The 22,056-nt window shown below is 41.4% G+C and overlaps 2 protein-coding genes and 1 long non-coding RNA gene across 4 annotated transcripts in view; 1 reads left to right on the forward strand and 2 right to left on the reverse strand.

Annotated features, from left to right (window-relative positions):
- Positions 1 to 931: 931 nt before the first annotated feature.
- LOC131809329 (uncharacterized) lies at positions 932 to 8,715 on the reverse strand. The gene is made up of 2 exons (XR_009345127.1): positions 7,298 to 8,715; positions 932 to 7,083 (listed from the first exon to the last, which is right to left on the reverse strand). It is a non-coding gene; the product is annotated as an uncharacterized LOC131809329 (long non-coding RNA).
- On the forward strand, positions 2,614 to 9,015 carry CD160 (CD160 molecule). The gene is given in 5 exon segments (XM_059136289.1): positions 2,614 to 3,003; positions 3,861 to 4,135; positions 4,137 to 4,188; positions 8,588 to 8,676; positions 8,678 to 9,015. Coding segments are annotated over 5 exon segments (630 nt in total). The 5' UTR covers positions 2,614 to 2,936; the 3' UTR covers positions 8,825 to 9,015.
- A 10,891-nt stretch (positions 9,016 to 19,906) lies between these two features.
- RNF115 (ring finger protein 115) overlaps positions 19,907 to 22,056 on the reverse strand; it is a 72,017-nt gene continuing 69,867 nt past the window's right edge. For both annotated transcript variants that reach the window (XM_059138568.1, XM_059138569.1), the window contains one exon: positions 19,907 to 21,195. In XM_059138568.1, coding sequence (XP_058994551.1) covers positions 21,064 to 21,195 — 132 coding nt within the window. In that variant the 3' untranslated portion in view covers positions 19,907 to 21,063. The remainder of the gene's footprint in view (positions 21,196 to 22,056) is intronic.

Raw genomic sequence — 22,056 nt, forward strand, 5'->3', positions numbered from 1 at the left:
CTCTGTCAAATAAATAAATAAAATCTTTTTTTTTAATAAAAAAAATAAGAAGTAGTAGTACTACATTAAGTGGAAGAGTGTTATATGAGGGAAAAAAAGCCTCCTTACATTTATGTGCCTCCCAACTGACAGGAACTGCCCTTCCCCACTTAAAGTTCACCTCTTTTAATATTTTCCACTTAACTTTTGGATACAAAGAACAGAATCGTGGCTGTCAGAGAAGAGGAGACTGAGGGGTGGGTGAAATGGGTGAACAGGGTCTGGAGGTACAGACCTCCAGCTGTGAAATGAACAGGTCATGGGGATATGGTGCGCAGCATGGGGACTACAGTGAATGGTATTGTAGTGCACATTTGAAGGTGGCCAGCAAAGTGAATCTTGAAAGTTCTCATCAAAAGAAAAACATTTTTTGGTAAATTTTTATGGTGATCAATGGTGACTAGAATTCCTGTGGTGATCGTTTCACAGTGCATAACTATTGTCAAATCATTACTTGTAAGTCATATCATGTATGTCAATTATACCTCTATAAAAAGATTAGAAATAATCAAAATCTTCACTGGTAGGAATCTATGAGAATAAATTCACATAATTATGAACACTGTGCAACAACTTTTTTTAAAAGATTTTATTTATTTATTTATTTATTTGTCAGAGAGAGAGAGAGAACACAAGCAGGCAGAGTGGCAGGCAGAGGCAGAGAGAGAAGCAGGCTCCCCAATGAGCAAGGAGCCCGATTCGGGACTTGATCCCAGGACGTTGGGATCATGACCCGAGCCAAAGGCAGCGGCTTAACCGACTGAGACACCCAGGCGTCCCTGTGCAACAATTTTTAAGGAGGGAAAGCTGTTTATGTACTGATAAGGAATGTCTCCGCAGGACACACTGGTAAGTGAAAAAAGCAAAATATAGAACAGAATATACAGTATGCTATCATTCATTGTTATTTATTTATTTATTTATTTTTACAAAGGGAAAGAAATGGAACCTCTTAAATATGCATAGAATAGCTCTAGAAGTATCCCCAATAAGGCAGCATTGGTTGACTCTGGGAAGAGGCAATAGATCACTGGCGGTAGGAGTAGGAAGGAAACTTTTAACTACACAGCTCTACCCCTTTGAACCCTGTGAATAAAATTATCTATCCAAAAAGTTATAAATGATTAAAGTGTTTGAATATATTTTAAAAACACTTATATAAAGAGAGGGGATTTTTTAAAATAAGAATATTTATTTTATATGCATAGCCCTGCAATTTGCCTTTTTTTTTTTTTCAATTTGCCTTTTTTGATATAATGGTGGATTATTGATCCCTCCTCAAGCTCATATTTAAAGAACTCATTCTTTTTTTTTTTTAAGATTTTATTTATTTATTTGAGAGAGAGCATGAGTGAAGAGAAGGTCAGATAGAGAAGCAGACTCCCCATGGAGCTGGGAGCCCGATGCAGGACTCGATCTCTGGACCCTGGGATCATGACCTGAGCTGAAGGCAGTTGTCCAACCAACTGAGCCACCCAGGCGTCCCAGAACTCATTCTTTTTAATAATATATGATTTTCTACTGTATGAATGATTCAAAATTTCTTCAAGGATTTCCAACTGATGAAAACCCTGGTTTTATCTTGCTTTTGCTTTGGGTTCAGTTTGGGTTTTTTGAGATGAGAGCATTTTTTCTTAGCCAGGATTAGAAGATATAAACATTAAAAAAGAACATATAAACATAAAAGACAAAACAATAAAATATTGGGAAAAAGTATAACTTCAACCTCAGGGAAAGTTTTTTTTTTTTTTTTTTTAAGATTGTATTTATTTGTTTGACAGATAGAGATCACAAGTAGGCAGAGAGGCAGGCAGAGAGAGAGGGGGAAGCAGGCTCCCTGCCTCCCAATGTGGGGCTTGATCTAGGACCTTGGGATCATGACCTGAGGCGAAGGCAGAGGCTTAACCCACAGAGCCACCCAGGCGCCCCTGAGGGAAACTTTCTTAAACAATACAAAGAACTATAGATCACTTAAAAGAAAAGACAGATAGGTGCACTGTATTTAACTACATGCAAATGTGAATTTTCCTGATGGAAAAAAACATTTTTTCAAGAGACAATGAATTGGGAGAAAATATTTGTTTAAAAAAAAAAGTCAGGGTAATATCTCTAATATAGAGAAAAGCTGATTTTTTAAAAAGTTGATTTGGGAATAAAAAAGCAAAGGATATGAACAGGCAATTCATAGAAGAGGAAATACTAATGACGAATAAATGTAAGAAGAGAGCCTCACCCTCACTAGTCATGGAAATGCAAAATAAATCAACAGTGAAATCTAATTTTTCATTCAAAATTGGCAAAAATGTAAAATATTTGACAGAGAGAGAGAGATCACAAGTAGGCAAAGAGGCAGGCAGAGAAGAGGGGAAGCAGGCTCCCCACTGAGCAGAGAGCCCGATGCGGGACGATCCCAGGACCCCGAGACCACGACCCGAGCTGAAGGCAGAGGCTTAACCCACTGAGCCACCCAGGCGCCCTAACAAGCGCATTCTTGCTGAATATCTGAATCTCAACCATATTTCTGGGAAGCAATCTGATAATATGTAGTAGAAAAAAAAATTGTGTTCCTAGTCTTTGACCTAGTAATGCAACTTAATTTAGAAAAACATATTCTGAAAATAGAGCCTTTAGTGTCTCTGTCTCTTCCCTCTTTTCTCCTCTCTTCTCTCCAGTGAACCTCATTTGATTAACTTTCTCGCTTCCCAGCCAGCTGGACTCTCATGCCAAAGCCTTTTACCACCAGACTCTAGCCAACTTAAGCTAGGGCCTGGAACATGGAGATGGTCTTGGAGCCCTGGGAGGAGTCCTCATGTGCTTCAGGAAAGTGAGGCAAGGACATCTTTGGAGCCAACATTCGCTTCAAGTTCCTGTGGCTGCTGACACTGTGCAGGACACTGATGGCATCTGGCAGAGGATGCTTCGCCCTGGCCATTCTGCTGGCAATTGTGGACACCCAGCTTGGTGGTGAGGACAGCCCCTCCTCAGATCCCCAGAACAGAGATAGCCATCAGGGAAAATCCTGGATTCAGGAGGAGGGATGGATCCCAAGGTTTTTTTTCTTGTAGGGAAGAAAAGGACCCACTCCCTCTTGACACTAATGGAAGGGTGAAAAATAATAGTTTTTCTTTTTCTGTTAAAACTAATGCTTTTGCCCTCCCCATCAGACATTCTGCCTCTGCTATGTGTTGCCAAGAGCCTGGTAATCTGGCCCTCAATCTAAGATACTTTCAGGATCTTATACATTCTGAATTTATGAAATCCAGGTTTGAGATCCAGATACTACAATGTGTGTCAACTTGAGGGCGCCTGGGTGGCTCAGTTGGTTAAGCATCCACCTCTTGATTCGAGGCAGGTCATGATCTCAGGGTCATGAGATCAAGCCCTGCTTTGGGCTCTGTGCTGGACGTGGAGCCTGCTTAGGATTCTCTCTCCTCTCCCTCTGCCTCTCCTCTCTCTGAAATATATATGTCAGCATTAGCAACCCACTAAACCACTGTGTAGCTCAGTTTATAAAATGAGAACATCAGTACGTGGTTCTAGGGCTATACCGAGGATTAGATGTATATAAATGCACTTTAATTAAGGTCCTATACAAGTTCCATTTGGAGTACAAATAAAATCTAAACCATTTCTGAATTAACAAGTAACTGGGATTACAGGTCTCCCTCAGATACAGGTATAGTCCGTAAACTACTCTTCTAAGAGGTGGTATTTAATGTAGGCTGGGCAGCCGCCTCCTCTGCCTCAACATTTCTGGGTGAGTGCACTTAGTCTATGTGAGTGAACTTCCCCTGGCTAACTCTTCTCCCTTCCCATTCCAGGGGGCATGCAGATCCAAAGCTCATTTCACCAGGAAGGAAAACAACTACGCTTGATCTGTACTTTGCAGTATAAGAAAGAAGAGGCTGAGGGGGTTATGGTGTTTTTGTGCAAGAACAGATCTTCTGACTGCTTCCCCGAGACCAGCTTGCAGCAACTGAGATTTAAACGGAATCCCGGGAGAGATGGTGTCAGTGAAATACCATCTCCTTTGGTGTTCACCATAAACCAAATCACACCATCGGACAGTGGGTCCTACCAGTGTTGTGCCACAAGCCCGGAAGCCAGACATCTGCCTCCAGGGTCACTTTTTCTCTATTTTAGTCACAGGTGAGTTCTGACATCTCACATGCCACCAGATGAGATAATAAGCAGGGTCAGCAACTGGAGACAGAAATAGTTACTTCAGAGTCCTTCCCATGACTCAGTCACTCAGTCATTTCCTACAGTCCCACTGTAGTGGCAAATGCTCACAGCATGAATACAAAAGTGATCTCATTCTGTCTTTTATTTTAAAAATCTTATTGAGATAAATAATTTCATTTTTATGGGTTACATGGAGGTAAAGCAATTTGTTCAATTTGTCTTGCTGACCAGTGCCAGTAAAGCAGATAGAGGTCTGAAATTTAGGCTTTCTTGATTCTAATTCAGAGATCTCTCAGAAATGTGGTCCTAGTTCTAAATACAGACACTGAGCCTTCACGCTGTGACAGAGATGGATTTGAGATAAAATGGATGGTTGCCTTAATAAACGTTTAGTTGTAAAGAAACAGAATCTGCTCAAGCTGCCATGGGTTAAAAGGAACAAATAATAAAGCAGGAATAAAGGAATAAAGCCCTCATGAGATCCGGGTTCTGAAATCAGAAACCAGAAAGCCAACAGAACCTAAACAGTGACAGTCTCAATCTCTGGGGCAGCAAGGTCTCTCATCTCTGCATATTTCCTTTATTTCCTCTACTCTATTACTACTTAGACAAAACCTAAACATGGCCCCCTCTAGACTCAGCTTTATATGTGACTTCATCATACGGCCAGCAGAGAGTGACTCTTGTTTCTATATTCCCAAAGGAACAAGCCTTCAAAACGAAGTATTATGTTCTATTTGGAATTCTATACCCAACCAAATTGCCAGTCAAATGTGAGGAAAGAATAAAGACAGGCAATGACTCAAAAAAAAAAAAAAAAGATTGCCTCCCATGTGATCTTAAGAAGCCACCAGAGGTGTACTTCAGAAAAACAGGAAGTGAACAGGTAGAGTGGATAAAATGGGATCCAGGAACGGAAAGACTCTAATAGGAGAAAGGAGATAAGAAAATTCTAAAATGAAAAATGGCCAAAACAAGTAGTCCAAAAGGAAAAAAAGAAAGAGGACTCTGGAAGATCTTGAGGAGGTGAAAACAGAATTGATAGATCATCTTTTTGAAGGCCTGTGATAGATTGGATAAAGGATTAAAGATATGGATATGGAAAATTCTGCCTGGTTAAAAAAAATAAGGTAATCATCATCTCCAGGGAAAACACTAAATTTTACAAAAGGAAACCTATCACGGCACACAACTTGGTTCCGTAATAATGTAACATTTACAGAATCCAAATTACATAATTCATTTAACTACAATGTGTAATATAATGATTTATGAAAGATGCAGAGAAGGGAAGTGGGTAGCAGCTTAAGAGAAACATATCCTCATCCTTTAACAGAAAATCTATAGATAATGCCCAAATTTTATCTTCAAGAAGTGGTAACATAAGCATACTATTTAGGAATGCAGTGAAACATCTCAGAGCGGACAGTGGTTGTCTCGGGGGAATAGGCCTAGGAGGAAAAAAGGACACTGCTATTATTCTTTATGAACTTTCAAATACTATATTTTAACTTTAAGAAAAATAGAAAACGGGCACCTGGGTGGCTCAGTGCATTAAAGCCTCTGCCTTTGGCTCAGATCATGATCCCAGGGTCCTGGGATTGAGCCCCGCATCGGGCTCTCTGCTCTGTGGGGAGCCTGCTTCCTCCTCTCTCTCTCTGCTTGCCTCTCTGCCTGCTTGTGATCTCTGTCTGTCAAAAAAATAAATAAGTAAATAAATAAATAAATAATAGAAAACAAATAAAAAATAAAATTACACCCCCTCCCAAATAAAAACCTAGCCCAGAGTCTTTTAACAAATATTTTAATCATTTCTTATGGTTAGCAGTTAATTCACATTTTCTACATTGTTCTAAATTGATTTATATTTTCTTGTCTCTTCCTGGTGTCTTCCACTCTGACCTCACTACAGCGTCCAGCACTACACATTCTCTCCCTTAACAAACGCCCATCCCTATTGGCTTCTACGACTCTACTTCCCTGGTTTTCCCGCCTTTCTGGGGGTTCTTTTGCTCCTTCTCTGCCTCCATTTCCCCCTCCCACCTCTCAAACATGAGAATTCATTCGCCAAGTCTCATTCCTCATCTCTCTGATCTTTCCCCTACTGCTTCTCCCAAGTTCTCATTCACCCTCATGACTTTAAGCTGCCCCTTCTTGCAAAATGATCCACAAATCAACTCTTCCAGCTCTAATATTTTCCTAAGTTTCAATTTAACATTTTCACTGACAACTGGATTCCTAGCTTCTAACTGCTCTGCCATCTCCTCAGACTCAAACCTATCCTGAGACCCTAGTTCTGCCCATGATTTATGGTCAAAATCTTGGTGCCTTTTTTTCCTCTTCTCCATACAGTCGGTTACTAAGTACAACTAGTTCTTCCCCAGTTTTATTCCTTTCTTTCCAAAGGGGCTCTCCAAGTCTTCATTGTCTGTCTCACACTTAAAATATTCCAACAGTTGGGGCACCTGGGTGGCTCAGTGGGTTAAAGCCTCTGCCTTTGGCTTTAAGGTCATGATCCCAGGTCATGATCATCAGGCCATGATCCCAGGGTCCTGGAATTGAGCCCTGCATCAGGCTCTCTGCTTAGCAGGGAGCCTGCTTCCCTTCATCTCTCTCTCTCTCTGCCTGCCTGCCTCTCTGCCTACTTGTGATCTCTGTCAAATAAATAAATAAAATCTTAAAAAAAAAATCCCAATAGTCTGACAAGCTCCTTGGGATCTGACCATGTCTTACTCAACCTTGTATCTCCTCCCACACCTACCCCAGGGCCTGGCACTAAGCTATTACCTAATAAATGATCCCATCAGCTCTAAATAATATCTCTGCCTCCAAACCAAACAGCCTCTCTAAAATGCTAACCTCTCGGGGCACCTGGGTGGCTCAGTGGGTTAAGCCGCTGCCTTCGGCTCAGGTCATGATCTCAGGGTCCTGGGATCGAGCCCCGCATCGGGCTCTCTGCTCAGCAGGGAGCCTGCTTCCTCCCTCTCTCTCTGCCTGCTTCTGATCTGTCTGTCAAAATAATGAATAAATTCTTTAAAAAAAAAAAAAAAAAAAAAAAAAATAAAATGCTAACCTCTCTAAAATGCTAATTTGTACATGCCACACCACCAGTTTTAATGGCTTTTAACTTTCTTTTCTTTTTTTTTTTTTTTTAAGATTTTATTTATTTATTTGTCAGAGAGAGAGCAAGCGAGAGAGAGCACAGGCAGACAGAGTGGAAGGCAGAGTCAGAAGGAGAAGCAGGCTCCCTGCGGAGCAAGGAGCCCGATGTGGGACTCGATCCCAAGACACTGGGATCATGACCTGAGCCGAAGGCAACTGCTTAACCAACTGAGCCACCCAGGCATCCCAGCTTTTAACTTGCTATGGGACAAAGTCTAAATTATTTTTGCCTCACTCCAGAGGCTTTTTAAAATGCCATTCTATTTATGTGAATACTCTCTTCCCGTTTACCTCACGAGGGGAAACTCCTCTGTCATTCTCATGCTTCTCATATTGATTGTGCATCCCACAGGCACAGTGCTGAGCTTGGAGAGCAGAATGGGGGGAGCAACAAGGCCCTTACTCTTTATAAACTAATCTATATATAGTCTATAATCTGATCACATTCTTTTAATACATCCTAAGCTTTTCTACTGGTGATGGCGCTCTGTAAGATAAACTGCCTTTCTTAGCCTCTCTCAGCCTCTCAGTACTCTGCGACTCTAATACTGAAGTATTAGAGTCAGCACATGCACCAAATGCAGAGATGATAAACTTCCTCTTGGAAGGTGAAACTAACAAAGCTGGACGCTTAACATATAATATCAGTAAATAACGTCTACTGTTCACTGTGTGCTTACCATGTGCCAGGCATTGTCCTGAATGATGTGTTGATTATTTCATTTAGTCTTCACTGCCTTTTTGAAGTTCCAGCTATTGTTGTCTTGTGAAGAGTCAGGCTCAAAGGTAATTGAGGGTAATTTTACTCAGCTAGTAAATGGTGAATAAAAATCCAGATCTATTCCAAAGCCCAGATTTTAACTTAGACCAAAGTGCTTGACACACTCTGGAAGATGGTTTTTACGTGAAGGGGCACCCAAGTCCAAGGTACCTAAGCTATTTTAGTTAACAAGACTTGAAAGTTCCTTCAAGGTAGGCTTGTTTGCATCCCCAGTGTGACAAATTCTGTATCTATTTTTTTTTGCTGTTTAAGTACCTCATCATCATTACCCAGAAATGTTTAAAAAAATACTTATTTGGGCAATAAATTGTGCTGAGCGTTATCCTTGGAGATCAAAAAACATGTTCTGAGATGACGCAAAAGGAGGTATTAATGATTTCTGAAACCCTCTGCTGACCAATTAATTTTCTTTTGAACTAGAGACAGGGAACTGTACAGTGAAAGGACTGAAACGAACAGAACACCCCAAGTTCAGTCACAGCAAAGGCATTCTCAGTTCAGGCTTCCTGCCAAGAAAACGCCTGGGTGATGCTGGTCACTAGCCAGGTGACCTTGGCCCTTCAAGGTATGTTCCAAAGAGTCTTCAGCAGCCCAGGAAATGAGGGTGCTACACCTTTGACATCTTGCTTATCCTCCAGGAGGAGACAGGTAGGGTAGAAAGGAAGCCTAGAGTGGGAGAGTGAAGGAAGGCAGGCCCCTGCTATCCACAGGAAAACATCAAACCAACATGAGAGCAAAATTGGACCAAAAGGACTCAAGACTATACTAATCAGAGGAAGACAGATGAAACACATCTGTCAGACCTGGAGACCAGGAGATCAGACCTATTAGGAAAGAAAGCTTGTGGAAGAGGCAAAGAAATAAATATAGCTGCCTCTATTCACGGGACAAACAGAAGGCTACAAGTTAAGGCAACAGATGTTTGCCTATTATGTGAAGATGAACAAGGCAAGAGTTAGACTGGGTCTGGAAGTGGGTTTTAAAAATGCAACTTCTTGGCAAAGGGTGATGGGTGGATTGGGTATAAACATTTGCAGATGAGTCCTCTGAGCGTCACATCAATATAGATCTCGGTTTTCCCTATTGGATAAGAGATTGGAACTCAGAATGATTTGCCATTGCAATTACCAGTAACTGATGGAGCTCTTTGCCCATCCTTGGCATTTTTTTTTTTAAGATTTTATTTATTTATTTATTTGTCAGAGAGAGCGAGGGAGCGAGCAAGAGAGCGCACAAGCAGGCAGAGTGGCAGGCAGAGTGGCAGGCAGAGGTGGAGACAGAAGCAGGCTCACTGCTGAGCAGGGACTCCATCCCAGGACCCTGGGATCATGACCTGAGCCAAAGGCAGCATTTTTTTTTTTTTTAATATTTTATTTATTTGAAAGAGAGCACAACAGAAGAGGAAGAAACCCCACATGGGGCTTGATCCCAGATCCCTGAGATTATGACTTAGGACAAAGGCAGACCCTTAACTGAGCCACCCAGGCTCACCCCACCTGTCCTTGGCATTCTTTTTTTTTTTTTTTAAAGCTTTTATTTATTAATTTGACAGAGAGAAATCACAAGTAGACGGAGAGGCAGCCAGAGAGAGAGAGAGAGAGGGAAGCAGGCTCCCTGCTGAGCAGAGAGCCTGATGCGGGACTCAATCCCAGGACCCTGGAGATCATGACCTGAGCAGCGGCTCAACCCACTGAACCACCCAGGCGCCCTGTCCTTGGCATTCTTAATTCCATGTATTCTTTTAAGCTTTCCTCTTATTAATAACTACCACTGTTTGCATGTCACCAGAATGTAAGCTCTATAAATGCAGGGGCTTTGTCACATTTACCCCAGCAAAAAGACAGTACCAGGCATAGTAAGCTCTTAATAAATTTGTTTAAACAATTTGTGTGATAGGTTAGGTTTTATATATGGTGATTCTTGCCCCATATAGCCCTTCCAGGTAAACATTCCCTGATTTCTCATCAGTAAACAGGCACAAAGAGCTTAATATTGCTCTAGTTCACAGGAATTAAGAGAGGAACTTCTCACTCCAAAACCATGTGCTCTCAGTAATTATCTACTATATGCTAAGTATTTTCTCTCTCCTTCACCACCCTCCCCACTCTTAGATTGCCTCCTCCCATTTCCAGAAATAGGATCACCTAACACTCCCATAGTCCAGACTTTTTTTTTAAAGTTTTTTTTTTTTTTAAAGATTTTATTTATTTGACAGAGAGTACAAGCAGGGGGAACAGCAGGAAGAATGAGAAGGCTCCCGCTGAGCAGAGAACCCAATATGGGCCTCAATCCCAGGACCCTGGGACCATGACATGAGCTCAAGGTAGATGCTTAACCAACTGAGTGACACAGGCATCCCACTATTCCAGCCTCTTATTTGGAAACTATTACAAGAAAACAGACCTATCTGTGTTACTTGGCAAGGACCTGCCAAATATAAGCCTATGACAGTTGTCAGGAGGAAATTGATGAATATCCAGCAGTCGAACCCTTTAGACCTAATTCTTTATTGAATCTAAATTCCCTCAGATAGTTAGCTACTCTGTTAGTAAAATAAATTGTATTTCTTCATACAGAAACGACTACTCTGAGAAAGAAATTGAGTTTAACCATGCAACCCATGACTACTTACTATCTTTGGCTCCCAAGTTATACTAGAGCAAAAACTCTCTCAAAACTCTCAAAAACTCTTTCCAGTCAGGTGAAGAGAATGAACTTTTGATAGTTGATGCCTTTTATCCCTCTCCCCCACAACTCAAGGCTTAGCATAACTATGAAAAGGTTCTAGTTCAGTAGAATAAATTTTGTCAGGCCCAGAGAGATCACGTAGATCAAGTTAGGATGCTTACGTTTATCCAAAGGATGAAGGGACGCCTGGGTGGCTCAGGAGGTTAAGCACCTGCCTTCAGCTCAGGTCCTGATCTCAGGGTCCTGAGATAGAGAGCCTCATCAGGCTCCCTGCTCAGTGGGGAGTTTGCTTCTCCCTCTCCCTCTGTGCTCTCCCTCTCTCTCAAGTAAACGAATAAAATCTTTAAAAACAGAAGAAAAAAAAGAAAGAGAGAGAGAAGAAAGAAAAAGGAAGGAAGTAAGGAAGTTAGTTAGTTTCCTGCATCTCTGGGCCTCCCTCAGCTCATAAAACCACCTTCAGTCAGTATCCCTGTCCTATCACTGTGCCAGCCTTCACATGGAAAACCAATGAAACTTTTGGGGAGGCAACTCTTTCTTCTTTGATTGCCCTACCTTCCTGCAAGGAGAAATCGAAGGTTGGCTTCCTCCCCACCTCAACCAGACTAGTCAGATTTGCTAGAGGTCCCATCTGCACTTTAGCAGTAAGAGACAACTGATTATAGGGCAGGGTTATAACCCCTTCCTTCTTTCCTTTCCGTTTCCATTTCCTCCCTAGTCACTAGGACCAATCAAACAATGAATTACATAAGCTATCTAAGTTGTGTGGCAGTAACATAACCTTCCTTTTTCTTTCTACAGCTTTGTAAGCCTGTGCCAGAAACTTAAAAAAAAAACAAAAAACAAAAAAAAACAAAGTTACAGCAAGATAAACCTGACTCTCTTTAGCTTGCTACCTTTCACATTACAAAATACAGAGAGAAGATACTGCACAGGGGAGGAGATGCTAAATATGCCAAGAATCTGGGGAATGCAAGGTGGGACAAATGAATGTATTCCTTGACCTCCCCTCCTCATCACCACAGGAAACCTGCCTTTCTTTCTCCCTCTGTCACCACTTAAAAAAGAAAAAAAAAAGAAAAAAGAAAAAATAAAGAACAGCTTTCACAAAAGTGGCTTGTGGACAGTTCTCACTAAAATGCTGGATAAGTATGTGGTATGTGTGTTTTTATACGGAAGAAAGTCTTCCTCCCCCTTCTCTAACATGGTAAATAAAGAAGGCAGCCAAACAAAATGAGAACACAAATTTTTTTTTTTGGAAGAAATTTTTATTTAACACTAAAAAGAAGAGAAAAGAAACAAGCAAAGATATGTAGGATAGGAAAAGAGCCAGAGCCCAGTGACTGACTTGGCATGAAAATGAAGAAATTGAGAGACCCTGGCATTCAACAGCACCCCTACAGCACAAGAAAGTTTCGTGCACCCAGGTGCACCACAAAGCATAACCGCCCAGCTTCAACCAAGTACTGGTCAGCCTCTTTGGTCATATCTCTTTCCTTTTAAATAAATGCCCAGAGCAGTATTTGCAGCCTTTTCTTCTCTCCTAAATTCACAAATCCTCTTGTCTTTCTCTTCAGACAGATGACCTTTTGTCATAGTCAAGTGGGGGAAGGGGGAAGGGTGGAGGACGACATCAACGGGAGATTCTAAGAACACAGACAATTTCACTGGAGCTAAATAGCAAACCATCAAAAGGAAACAGCTTACCTGCGATCCTTGGCCAGGACCTGCCAAATGTGGGAACGAAGTTTTGTGGGAAGAGAGAGAGAAAAGGCTGAAAAAGATGGCTTAGACCCTTATTAGTGTTGGTGTTGACCCTCAAACTAAGGACTCTGGATTTTGTGCCTTATGGAAGGTAAAAAAGACTAGGCCATGTAGTCAAAACACCTGGATTCAAATTCTGGCTCTTGAGTGTACCAGCTCTGTGTCCTGGGGCAAATGGAAGTTTTGAGATGCCGTTTCTGTCTACTTATCTCTAAATGGGATCTTGTCTACCCTATCTTCTGTTTCCATAGGATTGCTCTGAGGATCAAATCTGAGATTCTAAATTTTAAACCCACAGCCACTTGAATTCTGACTCCAAAGTTTTCTCCATTAAATTATGTTCACTTTAATCTTTCTCTGTTTTATGTAGGTTTTGTTTCTAACTAAATTTAAGCTGCATGTGAGTGGAGATGTTGTCTTTTGCTTTTTACTATTAAAAGAATCTTCTGAAACTTCTCAGCATTACATAATCACTGGAAGTCTCACAAAGAAGCCACATCCTACTACAGAAAACGTTGTATCCATTGTGCTATACTAATTGTAGTTCACACACAAAAAACTGCAAAAGGATACATGACCGCTGTCCAAGCTTGTTAAGACCTTCAAGAGCATTAGACTATTAGCTCTGATGTGAACTAAGCAGAATAAACAAAGCAACAGCAAGTTAGAAGTCCCATTTCTTGTATTCTGCTTATCTCAAGACTTGGTTAAACATAAATGTGAAATATTTATATCCAAATTATTGACATCATTGATTTCAAATAAGCCTACAAATTTTCCATGCATGAATAGGTAATTTTCTGAATACACATCCTAACTTCAATCCAAATGAGTGATTCACAACCCATGCATGGAATCTGTACTTCCTTGAGGCCATGGAGCTATTACAAGGAATCTGTATTAGCACTATATTTCATCTGAATATATATCTTACAAATATTTATATACTATATTTCAACCAGATGTAGATTATGGTGTTACTAATAAAGACAAATGGATTTAAAAGCATTACTGATGGGCACCTGGCTGACTCAGTTGGAAAAACATTACTCTTAATCTCAGGGTCCTGAGTTTGAGGTCCACATGGGGTGTAGAGATCCTTTTTTTTTTTTTTTTTTTTAAAGATTTTATTTATTTATTTGACAGACAGAGATCACAAGTAGGCAGAGAGGCAGGTAGAGAGAGAGAGAGAGAGAGAGAGAGGGAAGCAGGCTCCCTGCGGAGCAGAAAGCCCGATGTGGGGCTCGATCCCAGGACCCTGAGATCATGACCCGAGCCGAAGGCAGCGGCTTAAGCCACTGAGCCACCCAGGCGCCCCGGGGTGTAGATTCTTGAGGGGAAAAAAAACACTTAATTTAAAAAAGCATCACTGGAAGCAAATCACAGCAGCTTTTTGTTATGTATTTTTTTCATTAAAAGATACCCTTTTGATGAAAAAAACATAGCTATCTTCATGTTGTGAAGAGTCTAATAATTATTGGACCTTAAAAAAACAGCACACCTTATTAGAGAAGGTAAAGAAGCACAAGCTTATATCCCATGAGTCACAGATATCCCACTGAAAGGGGAAAGGCAACAAACACAGACTCTACTTCCGTGGACACCAACTAAGAGCAATTTGTCAAAACTTTACAAAGTTTATATGTATATAATCTTAGAGCTGAATGTCTGTAATTCCACTTATCTGGCAGGGAAGATCAAAACCTTATGTCCTTTGGTTAAGACAAGGGTTCTACTTGGATCCTAGAAAATATCTCTAGTTGTACACATTGTATTCTATGCATTTTACTTTAAACCTTGGAGCAGCCCTGTGGTTCCTGGCCTGAGTGCTAAGGCACTGACATTCCAGTTAGCTATGATTCCCCCCACACAATGGCCACTTGTGATACATTCTCTCAACTTCCTGCCTCAGAACTTATGTGAGACTCATTCTGGAAACTCTTAATAAGAGTCTTCTCTCCAGGGATGCCTGGGTGGCTTAGTTGGTTAAGCATCTGCCTTAGGATCAGGTCATAATTCCAGGATCCTGGGATGGAGCCCCACATCGGCCTCCCTGCTGAGTGGGGAGTCTGCTTTTCCCTCTCCCTCTGCCTCTGACAACAGTTTGTGCTCTCTCTTCCTCTCTCTATCTCAAATAAATAAATAAAATCTTAAAAAAAAAAAAAAAAAAGTCTACTCTCCTAACTCCCAAATCCCTGTTGGTTTATTCTGATGAAAAGCATTCTCATCTTCCCACCTCTTTACCTCAGAAACCGAAGAGGGCTTTCCTCTCAAGCTACTATTTATTTATCCTGCTCCTCCCACTAAAATCATCTTCCTTCACAGACATCACCAGCTAGCCTAGATCTGCTCTAACAACCAAGTCTGAAGAGCCCCTCCCTTCCAACACCCCAAAGGCTGTTTGGTTTTTGTTTGAAACAGACACATACTACGGTTCCCTCCTGATTAGTTTTTGTTAAGACTGATATAATTTGCTTGAGGAAAGAGCAAGTGGATATCAGATTGAAAGAAACTGAAGCATGCAGAAGGTCAAGAGAAAAGTCAATTTGGTAACAGTAATTTCTTAAAAAAAAAAAAGAAAGAAAAAAAAAATAAAAAGCAATAGATAATCGTATTTGTGTTCTACTACTACAGAAACAGAGAAAGGCTATCCTCAAAGCCTTTTTTCCCCTCAACCCTTAGAAATGACAAGGCTTTTACCTCCAGTGAATCCCTTGGGCCTCATACCATATAGCAGGATGTCTGGCTGGCAACCAAGCCAACAATGCCCCATAAGAGAGAACTATGGAAACAAAAGGGCCTGAAGTATATGTATAATGAGAGAATTGCACTGAGGCTCCAGCCCTCTGCTGTACCTGCTAACATTATGCCAGTGGCCACCACATCCCTTTCTTCCTCTACTGTGATATGTGCATCTATACGTATATCCATTAACGCACATATCCTCTCTCTTTCTCTCTCTCTCTCTCTCACACACACACATACAAATGTGAAACACAAAGACATAAACAAGGACTTTTTTTCTCCTATTAGCTACTAAACCAAAGTGAGAGTTATCGGGGGAAAAAACAAATTCTTCCCCAGAAAACTTCCTTCGAACTTGAGAAATAATTATTGGACCAGAGAGTGTACTGCTCAAAGAAAACATCTAATAAGCACTTGTTCAATTGCTGCAAATGTTGACAACTAAAATTTATAATAAGCTAAGGAAGCTATTTCATTTATAGCCGTCTCCGCATCTCTTGCCTAGAGATGCACCTTTTTCTTATAAATTAAAACACTGTAAGGAAGAGTTCAGGAGTTACAACAACAGGGACAAAATGCCATTCTGGATTTTCCCCGTTTCCCAACTCTTTAGGGAACTGGCAGTAGGAATTCTGAGGGAAAATGAATTTTTAAAGGCAGAGTTATTCTTTCTTCCTGCTCCCAGCTGGGAAAGTGTTGGGGTACCTGGGTGGCTCAGTGGGTTAAGACTTTGCCTTCAGGGGCGCCTGGGTGGCTCAGTGGGTTAAGCCGCTGCCTTCGGCTCAGGTCATGATCTCAGGGTCCTGGGATCGAGTCCCACATGGGGCTTTCTGCTCAGCAGGGAGCCTGCTTCCCGCTCTCTCTCTCTGCCAGTCTCTCTACCTACCTGTGATCTCTCTCTGTCAAATAAATAAATAAAATCTTTAAAAAAAAAAAAAAAAAAAAAAAAGACTTTGCCTTCAGCTCAGGTCATGATCTCAGGGTCCTGGGATTGAGCCCCGCATCGGGCTCTCTGCTCAGCAGGGAGCCTGCTTCCCACCCCCCCACCCACCTGCCTCTCTGCCTACTTGTGATCTCTCACTCTGCCAAATAAATAAATAAAATCTTAAAAAAAAAAAAAAAAGTGTTAAAGACGTTCGAGATCTCAGCTAAATGTTCACCACTCTTCTCTTCCCACCCAACTTCCCAGTTCTATCCAGCCAGCTAACCTGTAGGAACCTGAGTTGAACAAATCCCTGGAAACTACCCAAGAAGCAATCATCACTTGGAGGCCAGCAAGGATTTGCCTTTTCAGTTCCCAACTTGTAAGCTTACCAATCTCTAGGACATTCCCTCCTAATTATGTGCTAACAAAATAGTTTTCTTCCCTCTTTATAAAAAAAAAAAAGTTTTTTAAAAGATTTTATTTATTTATTTGAGGAACAGAGAGAGCACAAGCAGGAGCAGAAACAGAGGGAGAAACAGACTCTGCTGAGCCAAGAGCCCAATGTGGGGCTCGATCCCTGTCCCTGGAGATGAACTGAGCCAAAGGCAAACACTTAACCATCTGAGCCACCCTGGCACCCCTCTATTTTCAAACTATAGTGGGCAAAGGGAAGATAAAGAAGAAAAGTCATTCATAAACAAGAAAAAAATCTGTTGGGGTGCCTGGGTGGCTCAGTCAGTTAAGCCTCCGACTCTTAACTGGCTCAGGTCATGATCTTGATCTTGGGGTTGTGAAATCAGCCCCTCACTGGGCTCCACGCTACACGCTCTTTTCCCCTCTTGCTCTGCCCTCCCCCACTGTGTGAACATGCTCTCTTTCTCAAAAACAAAACAAAATAATCTTGGCAGAGCCAAGTTCGGCTCTGCATGGAATCCACAGGCCATTTAATATGAACATAAAGGCCTCAAGTGTAAGGGTTAAAGATCAGAAAATGCAACTGTTTCCTATTCTGACAATCAGGAAGAATTAAATCATCTCTCCTTTGACTCCTATCAAGGCTCCAGATTCCTGAGTCTGTAAACCTTCCAACTGTATAGGAATGAAGTTATGTAAGTACGGATTATGCAGCCCTCTGCCTTGGGCACTATATCCAAAACTGTTTGAAACATTTAAGAGCAAGACATTCCTAAAAACTAACTCTTAACCCAAGCCATGTTCCGGTATTAGATCAATGAATCTGCAATGTTTCTTCCTAGAATGGGACGCATCTCAGACTTCCAGGTTAATTTTGGTTAAGGAAAAAATAGGTACGTTGCACACAGCAAATTTGCCCTTGACGCATATGTATTTCTTCTACTTTTCAACCCTATTACTGAGGTCTCTAATCAAAGCAGACATTTCTCATAGAGACACACTGTTTATCTGGCAAAACTTAAGTGGGATGGGTATCACTCTGCTGTGTGCATTTCTGTATTTTTTTTAATTCAATTAATTAACATATAGTGTATTACTTGTTTCAGGGGTACAGGTCTGTGATTCATCAGTCTATATAATACCCAGTGCTCATTGCAACACATACCCTCCTCAACGTCAATCACCCAGTTACCCGGCACCCCTCAGCCGTCTTCCCCTCCAGCAACCCTCAATTCGTTCCTATGATCAAGAGTCCCATGCTTTGTCTCCCTTTGTGCATTTCTACTTTCCCTCCTATGATGGCTAATTTTATGTCAATTTCGCCAGACCAAGGAGTACCTAAATATTTGGTCACAGATTATTCTGGGTGTGTCTGTGAGGGTATATCTGGTAAGATTAACATCTGAATTGGTAGCCTAATTAGAGTGGACTGCTCTCCTCAATGTCAGTGGGCCTCATCCCAGCAATTAAAGGCCCAACTAGAACACAATGTCTGATACTCCAGTAGCAAGAGAGAGAAGTCCCCTTGCCTATTTGAGTTAGGACATTCATCTTTTCCTGCCTTTGGACTCAAACTAAAACAGGTGGCTTTTCAGCACACCTGGGTGGCTCAGTTAGTTAACTACATGCCTTTGGCTCAGGTCATGATCTCGGGGTCCTGGGATCAAGCCCTGCTCCCGTCTCCCTGCTTAGCAGGGAGTCTGCTTCTCCCATTCTCTCTGCTCTCTCGCAGATAAATAAAATGTTTTAAAAAAACAAACAAACTGGCTTTTCTTTGGTCTCAAAACTTCCACCAGCTTTTGGATTGGAATTTATACCACTGGCTCTCCTAGTGCTCAGGCCTTTGGAATCAGACTACAACTACACCCTAAGATCAACTGGCTGGGTGACTGAAGTTCTTAAAACTTCTTAGCCTCTTTAATCACACAAGCTAATTCCTTATAATAAATCTCTTTACAGACACAGACACACACACACACCTTTTACTGCCTTGCTGATTCTGTTTCTCTGGAGAACCCTAGTACACTCCTTAACCTAAATTAACCTTAAACTCCAAGATAGCTCCTAGGAAGAAATGCTACAGAATCATTAAGTGGAAAGGATACAGGAAATAGCAAAAGGAGCCTCGTGGCCTCTATCAGAGCAAAGAAAGTTATCAAAATCTCAGATAACTGAGACTGACACTATTCTGTGTATTGAAAAAGTAACCCCCTAATCCAATACTTTGTTTCTGACCCTTTGTGAGCTACTCAGATCCTTTCTGGTTCTCTAGTTTTCTAGTCATAGTAAAAATACAATCGTTTGTCCTGGCATCTCTAGACTCTAACAGAGAGACAATAATTTCTGGCTGTCATAATTTTTCTGAGAAAGTGGACACTATTCTACTTGAAAACTGAGATGTGCTCCAACTTCAGCATGGCCTTTCTCCATCTACGTAGTGGCAATTAAATATTCAGAATCTGGGACGCCTGGGTGGCTCAGTTGGTTAAGCAGCTGCCTTCGGCTCAGGTCATGATCCCAGTGTTCTGGGATCGAGTCCCGCATCGGGCTCCTTGCTCGGCGGGGAGCCTGTTTCTCCCTCTGCCTCTGCCTGCCATTCTGTCTGCCTGTGCTCGCTCGCTCTCTCTCCCTCTATCCCTGACAAATAAATAAAATCTTAAAAAAAAAAAAAAAAATATTCAGAATCTACCTCTCACCCCTCTCCCCAAGCTTCCCTCCACCTTCAAACCAATCTGTAGTTTCAGGATACACACTGATACCCATAGTAAATAGCTCACATTCTCCAAAAAATGATCTCTGCAGAGATATTACATAAGAGGCAGAGGAGAAAACATCTTTGGTTCCCTGGGCCCAACATGAATCAGACCTTACGGTCACAATTCTACAGGCAGGCTGTTAATTCAGCAAGCCACTCTCCCACTTTCTCTCTTCCCTCCCCTACTTCTTTATCTTCTACCAAAGTACAAAGATATCCCTAACCCCCTTCCTTCACCCCAAAACCAGTGTATGATAGTCAGCAAAAACTGAAGAAAGACTCCGATCCAAGAAAGACACTCACCAAAGAGTGGCCTTCCTGTTCAAATCATTCCAAATTGTGAAGGACTGATGTGACCAGACAAATGGAGCCCCCATCACCCTCTATGCTGAGTTAACAGTGGTTACATGCCCCCATCATTTCCTTTTGAGACTCTGAAGTTCCAACAACATTCTTGATCTTCTTCATTTATTCAACTTTAAACACTTAAATGCTTCAAAGAGCATGTGCATGTGCAATGAGACATTGTTAGGCTGAAAATAGAAGGCCCACCTCTCCAAGGCCAAGCTGTTTTAGGCATGATCACAATAATCAGTTTGATTCCAAGTACAACCAGAATCAAGCAGAACAGAAAGATTTCAGAGATGATAAAAGGGCTTAAAAAATTAAAATGAGACAATGTGAAATCTCAATTCCTGAAGGCCAATGAATTACTAAAAACAGTGAATTGGCTGTAGAAGCAGTAATGAAATAATTCTATTTCTGAGGGAAATTATCTTAAGGTCTCCATGACAAAAGGCAGTAAACAATGAGTTGGGGGTTATTAAAGGAACCTCAGAACCAAAGATTTCAAATGCCTTTTCTTCTGTGCCTATATGCTGCCCAACCCATTTTCAAAAGGGAACCAGAATCAGATTCCCACCAATTTAAGATTCCTAAGATATATCATGTTGGCTTCTGCAGAAACTGCACCTTGTGAAGTAGTCTTTAAAAATTAAAATGAGAAAATCAAAGAGTACAATGATCAGCCATTTTCTCCTCCCCACTCTAATTTTCCTTTGATTTTCTGAGAATTCAAAACAAAACAAAATCATTAGTCTCAGATTCCTGAATTAATCTGTTCTTGCTTTGTGGCTTCTGTGGCCAAGAGTAGATGCTTTTGTACAATTAAAACAGGAAGACTTTGTATCAGCGGACTTTAGGGCTGTGGTTCCACTGCATGTACTATAAAATATACTAATGATAGGGGAGAGGTTAGAGAAGGAGGTGGTAACATCCACTACAGGAGAACATGACAGATAGTGGGACCCTAGCTAGACTTTAAGGTAAAGTGATTCTATTCTGGCGGGGGAAACCCACATAATCAAGTTTCACACTTAAAAAAGTATCACTCTGAATTCAGGAATAAGAGGCATTTGGTTGTAGATACGATTCCATCTGCAGATACTAACTTTAAATTTAGAGAAGAAAAACACTCACTGCATTAATATTATGGGTTGGGGTTTCTTATGCAATTCCTAAATCCACCTACTATTTTTTTGTTTTGATACAATTGACAGCTGTGATAAGAAGACTACCACAGCCCTGGCTCAGATGCAGGCTTTAGCTTCAGAAAGTCCATCGGTCATGTAGCTGGCTGTCATTGCTATATCTGTTGCTTGCAGAGGCCTCAGAGCTCTGGGTTTGCCGAGTAGAGTCCTCACCATTTAAGCTCTTCCTACATACAGGACACGTGTCGTGCTGAAACACAAAGATACCATGTAAATAGTAAATAGTAAAATGCCTAGTAAATAGCATGACCTGAGAAGCTGGAAATGCTAAACACTTTAAGAAATCTTGAGAGCTGGCAGGCAGAAAAACAGAAAGGGCATGTATTCTCACACAGTGCATGCTGGGCTCGAAGGTATAACACCAGGACATCTTCGAAAGAATTTAAACAGAAATGCCAGAGAGAATTCTAGGACAGCAACTTAACAACAGCTACCACACATCACCAAACAGAACTAACCAGAAACAGTGACCTGGGAGCACCTGAGTGGCTCAGTCAGTTAAGCGTCTGCCTTCAGCTCAGGTCATGATCTCAGGGTCCTGGGATTGAGCCCTGTGTCGGGCTCTCTGCTTAGTGGGGAGTCTGCTTCTCCCTCTCCCTCCCCTCTCCCCAAATCCCCCCTCCACATGTATGCTCTCTCTCAAATAAATAAATAAAATCTTAAAAAAAAAAAAAAGAAAAGAAAAGAAAAATAAAGAAAGAAAGAGATAAAGAAAGTGGCCTGAGATGGCAGGGGTCAGCAAACTTTCTGTGAAGGGACTGATAGTAAATATTTTAGACTTCATAGGATATACCACCTATATTGCAAGCACTCAACTCTGCTGACACAGCACAAAAGTAGCCATAGACAACTGTCAACAAATAAGCGTAGCTATGTTCCAACAAAAGTTCATTTACAAAAACAGGTGGCAGGCCCAGGACCTGTAGGCTGTGGTTTGGTAACTAGTGGTCAGAGAAGTTCCAAACACACAGTGATCTAAAAAACGGTAATGGCACCAGCAGGAATTAGCCAGGGACTAATATCTGCTCTGCTTGGTTTTCTATGAACTCCA

Source organism: Mustela lutreola, chromosome 10 (genome assembly GCF_030435805.1).
Source record: "Mustela lutreola isolate mMusLut2 chromosome 10, mMusLut2.pri, whole genome shotgun sequence".
In the NCBI taxonomy this organism is placed as follows: Eukaryota; Metazoa; Chordata; class Mammalia; order Carnivora; family Mustelidae; genus Mustela; species Mustela lutreola.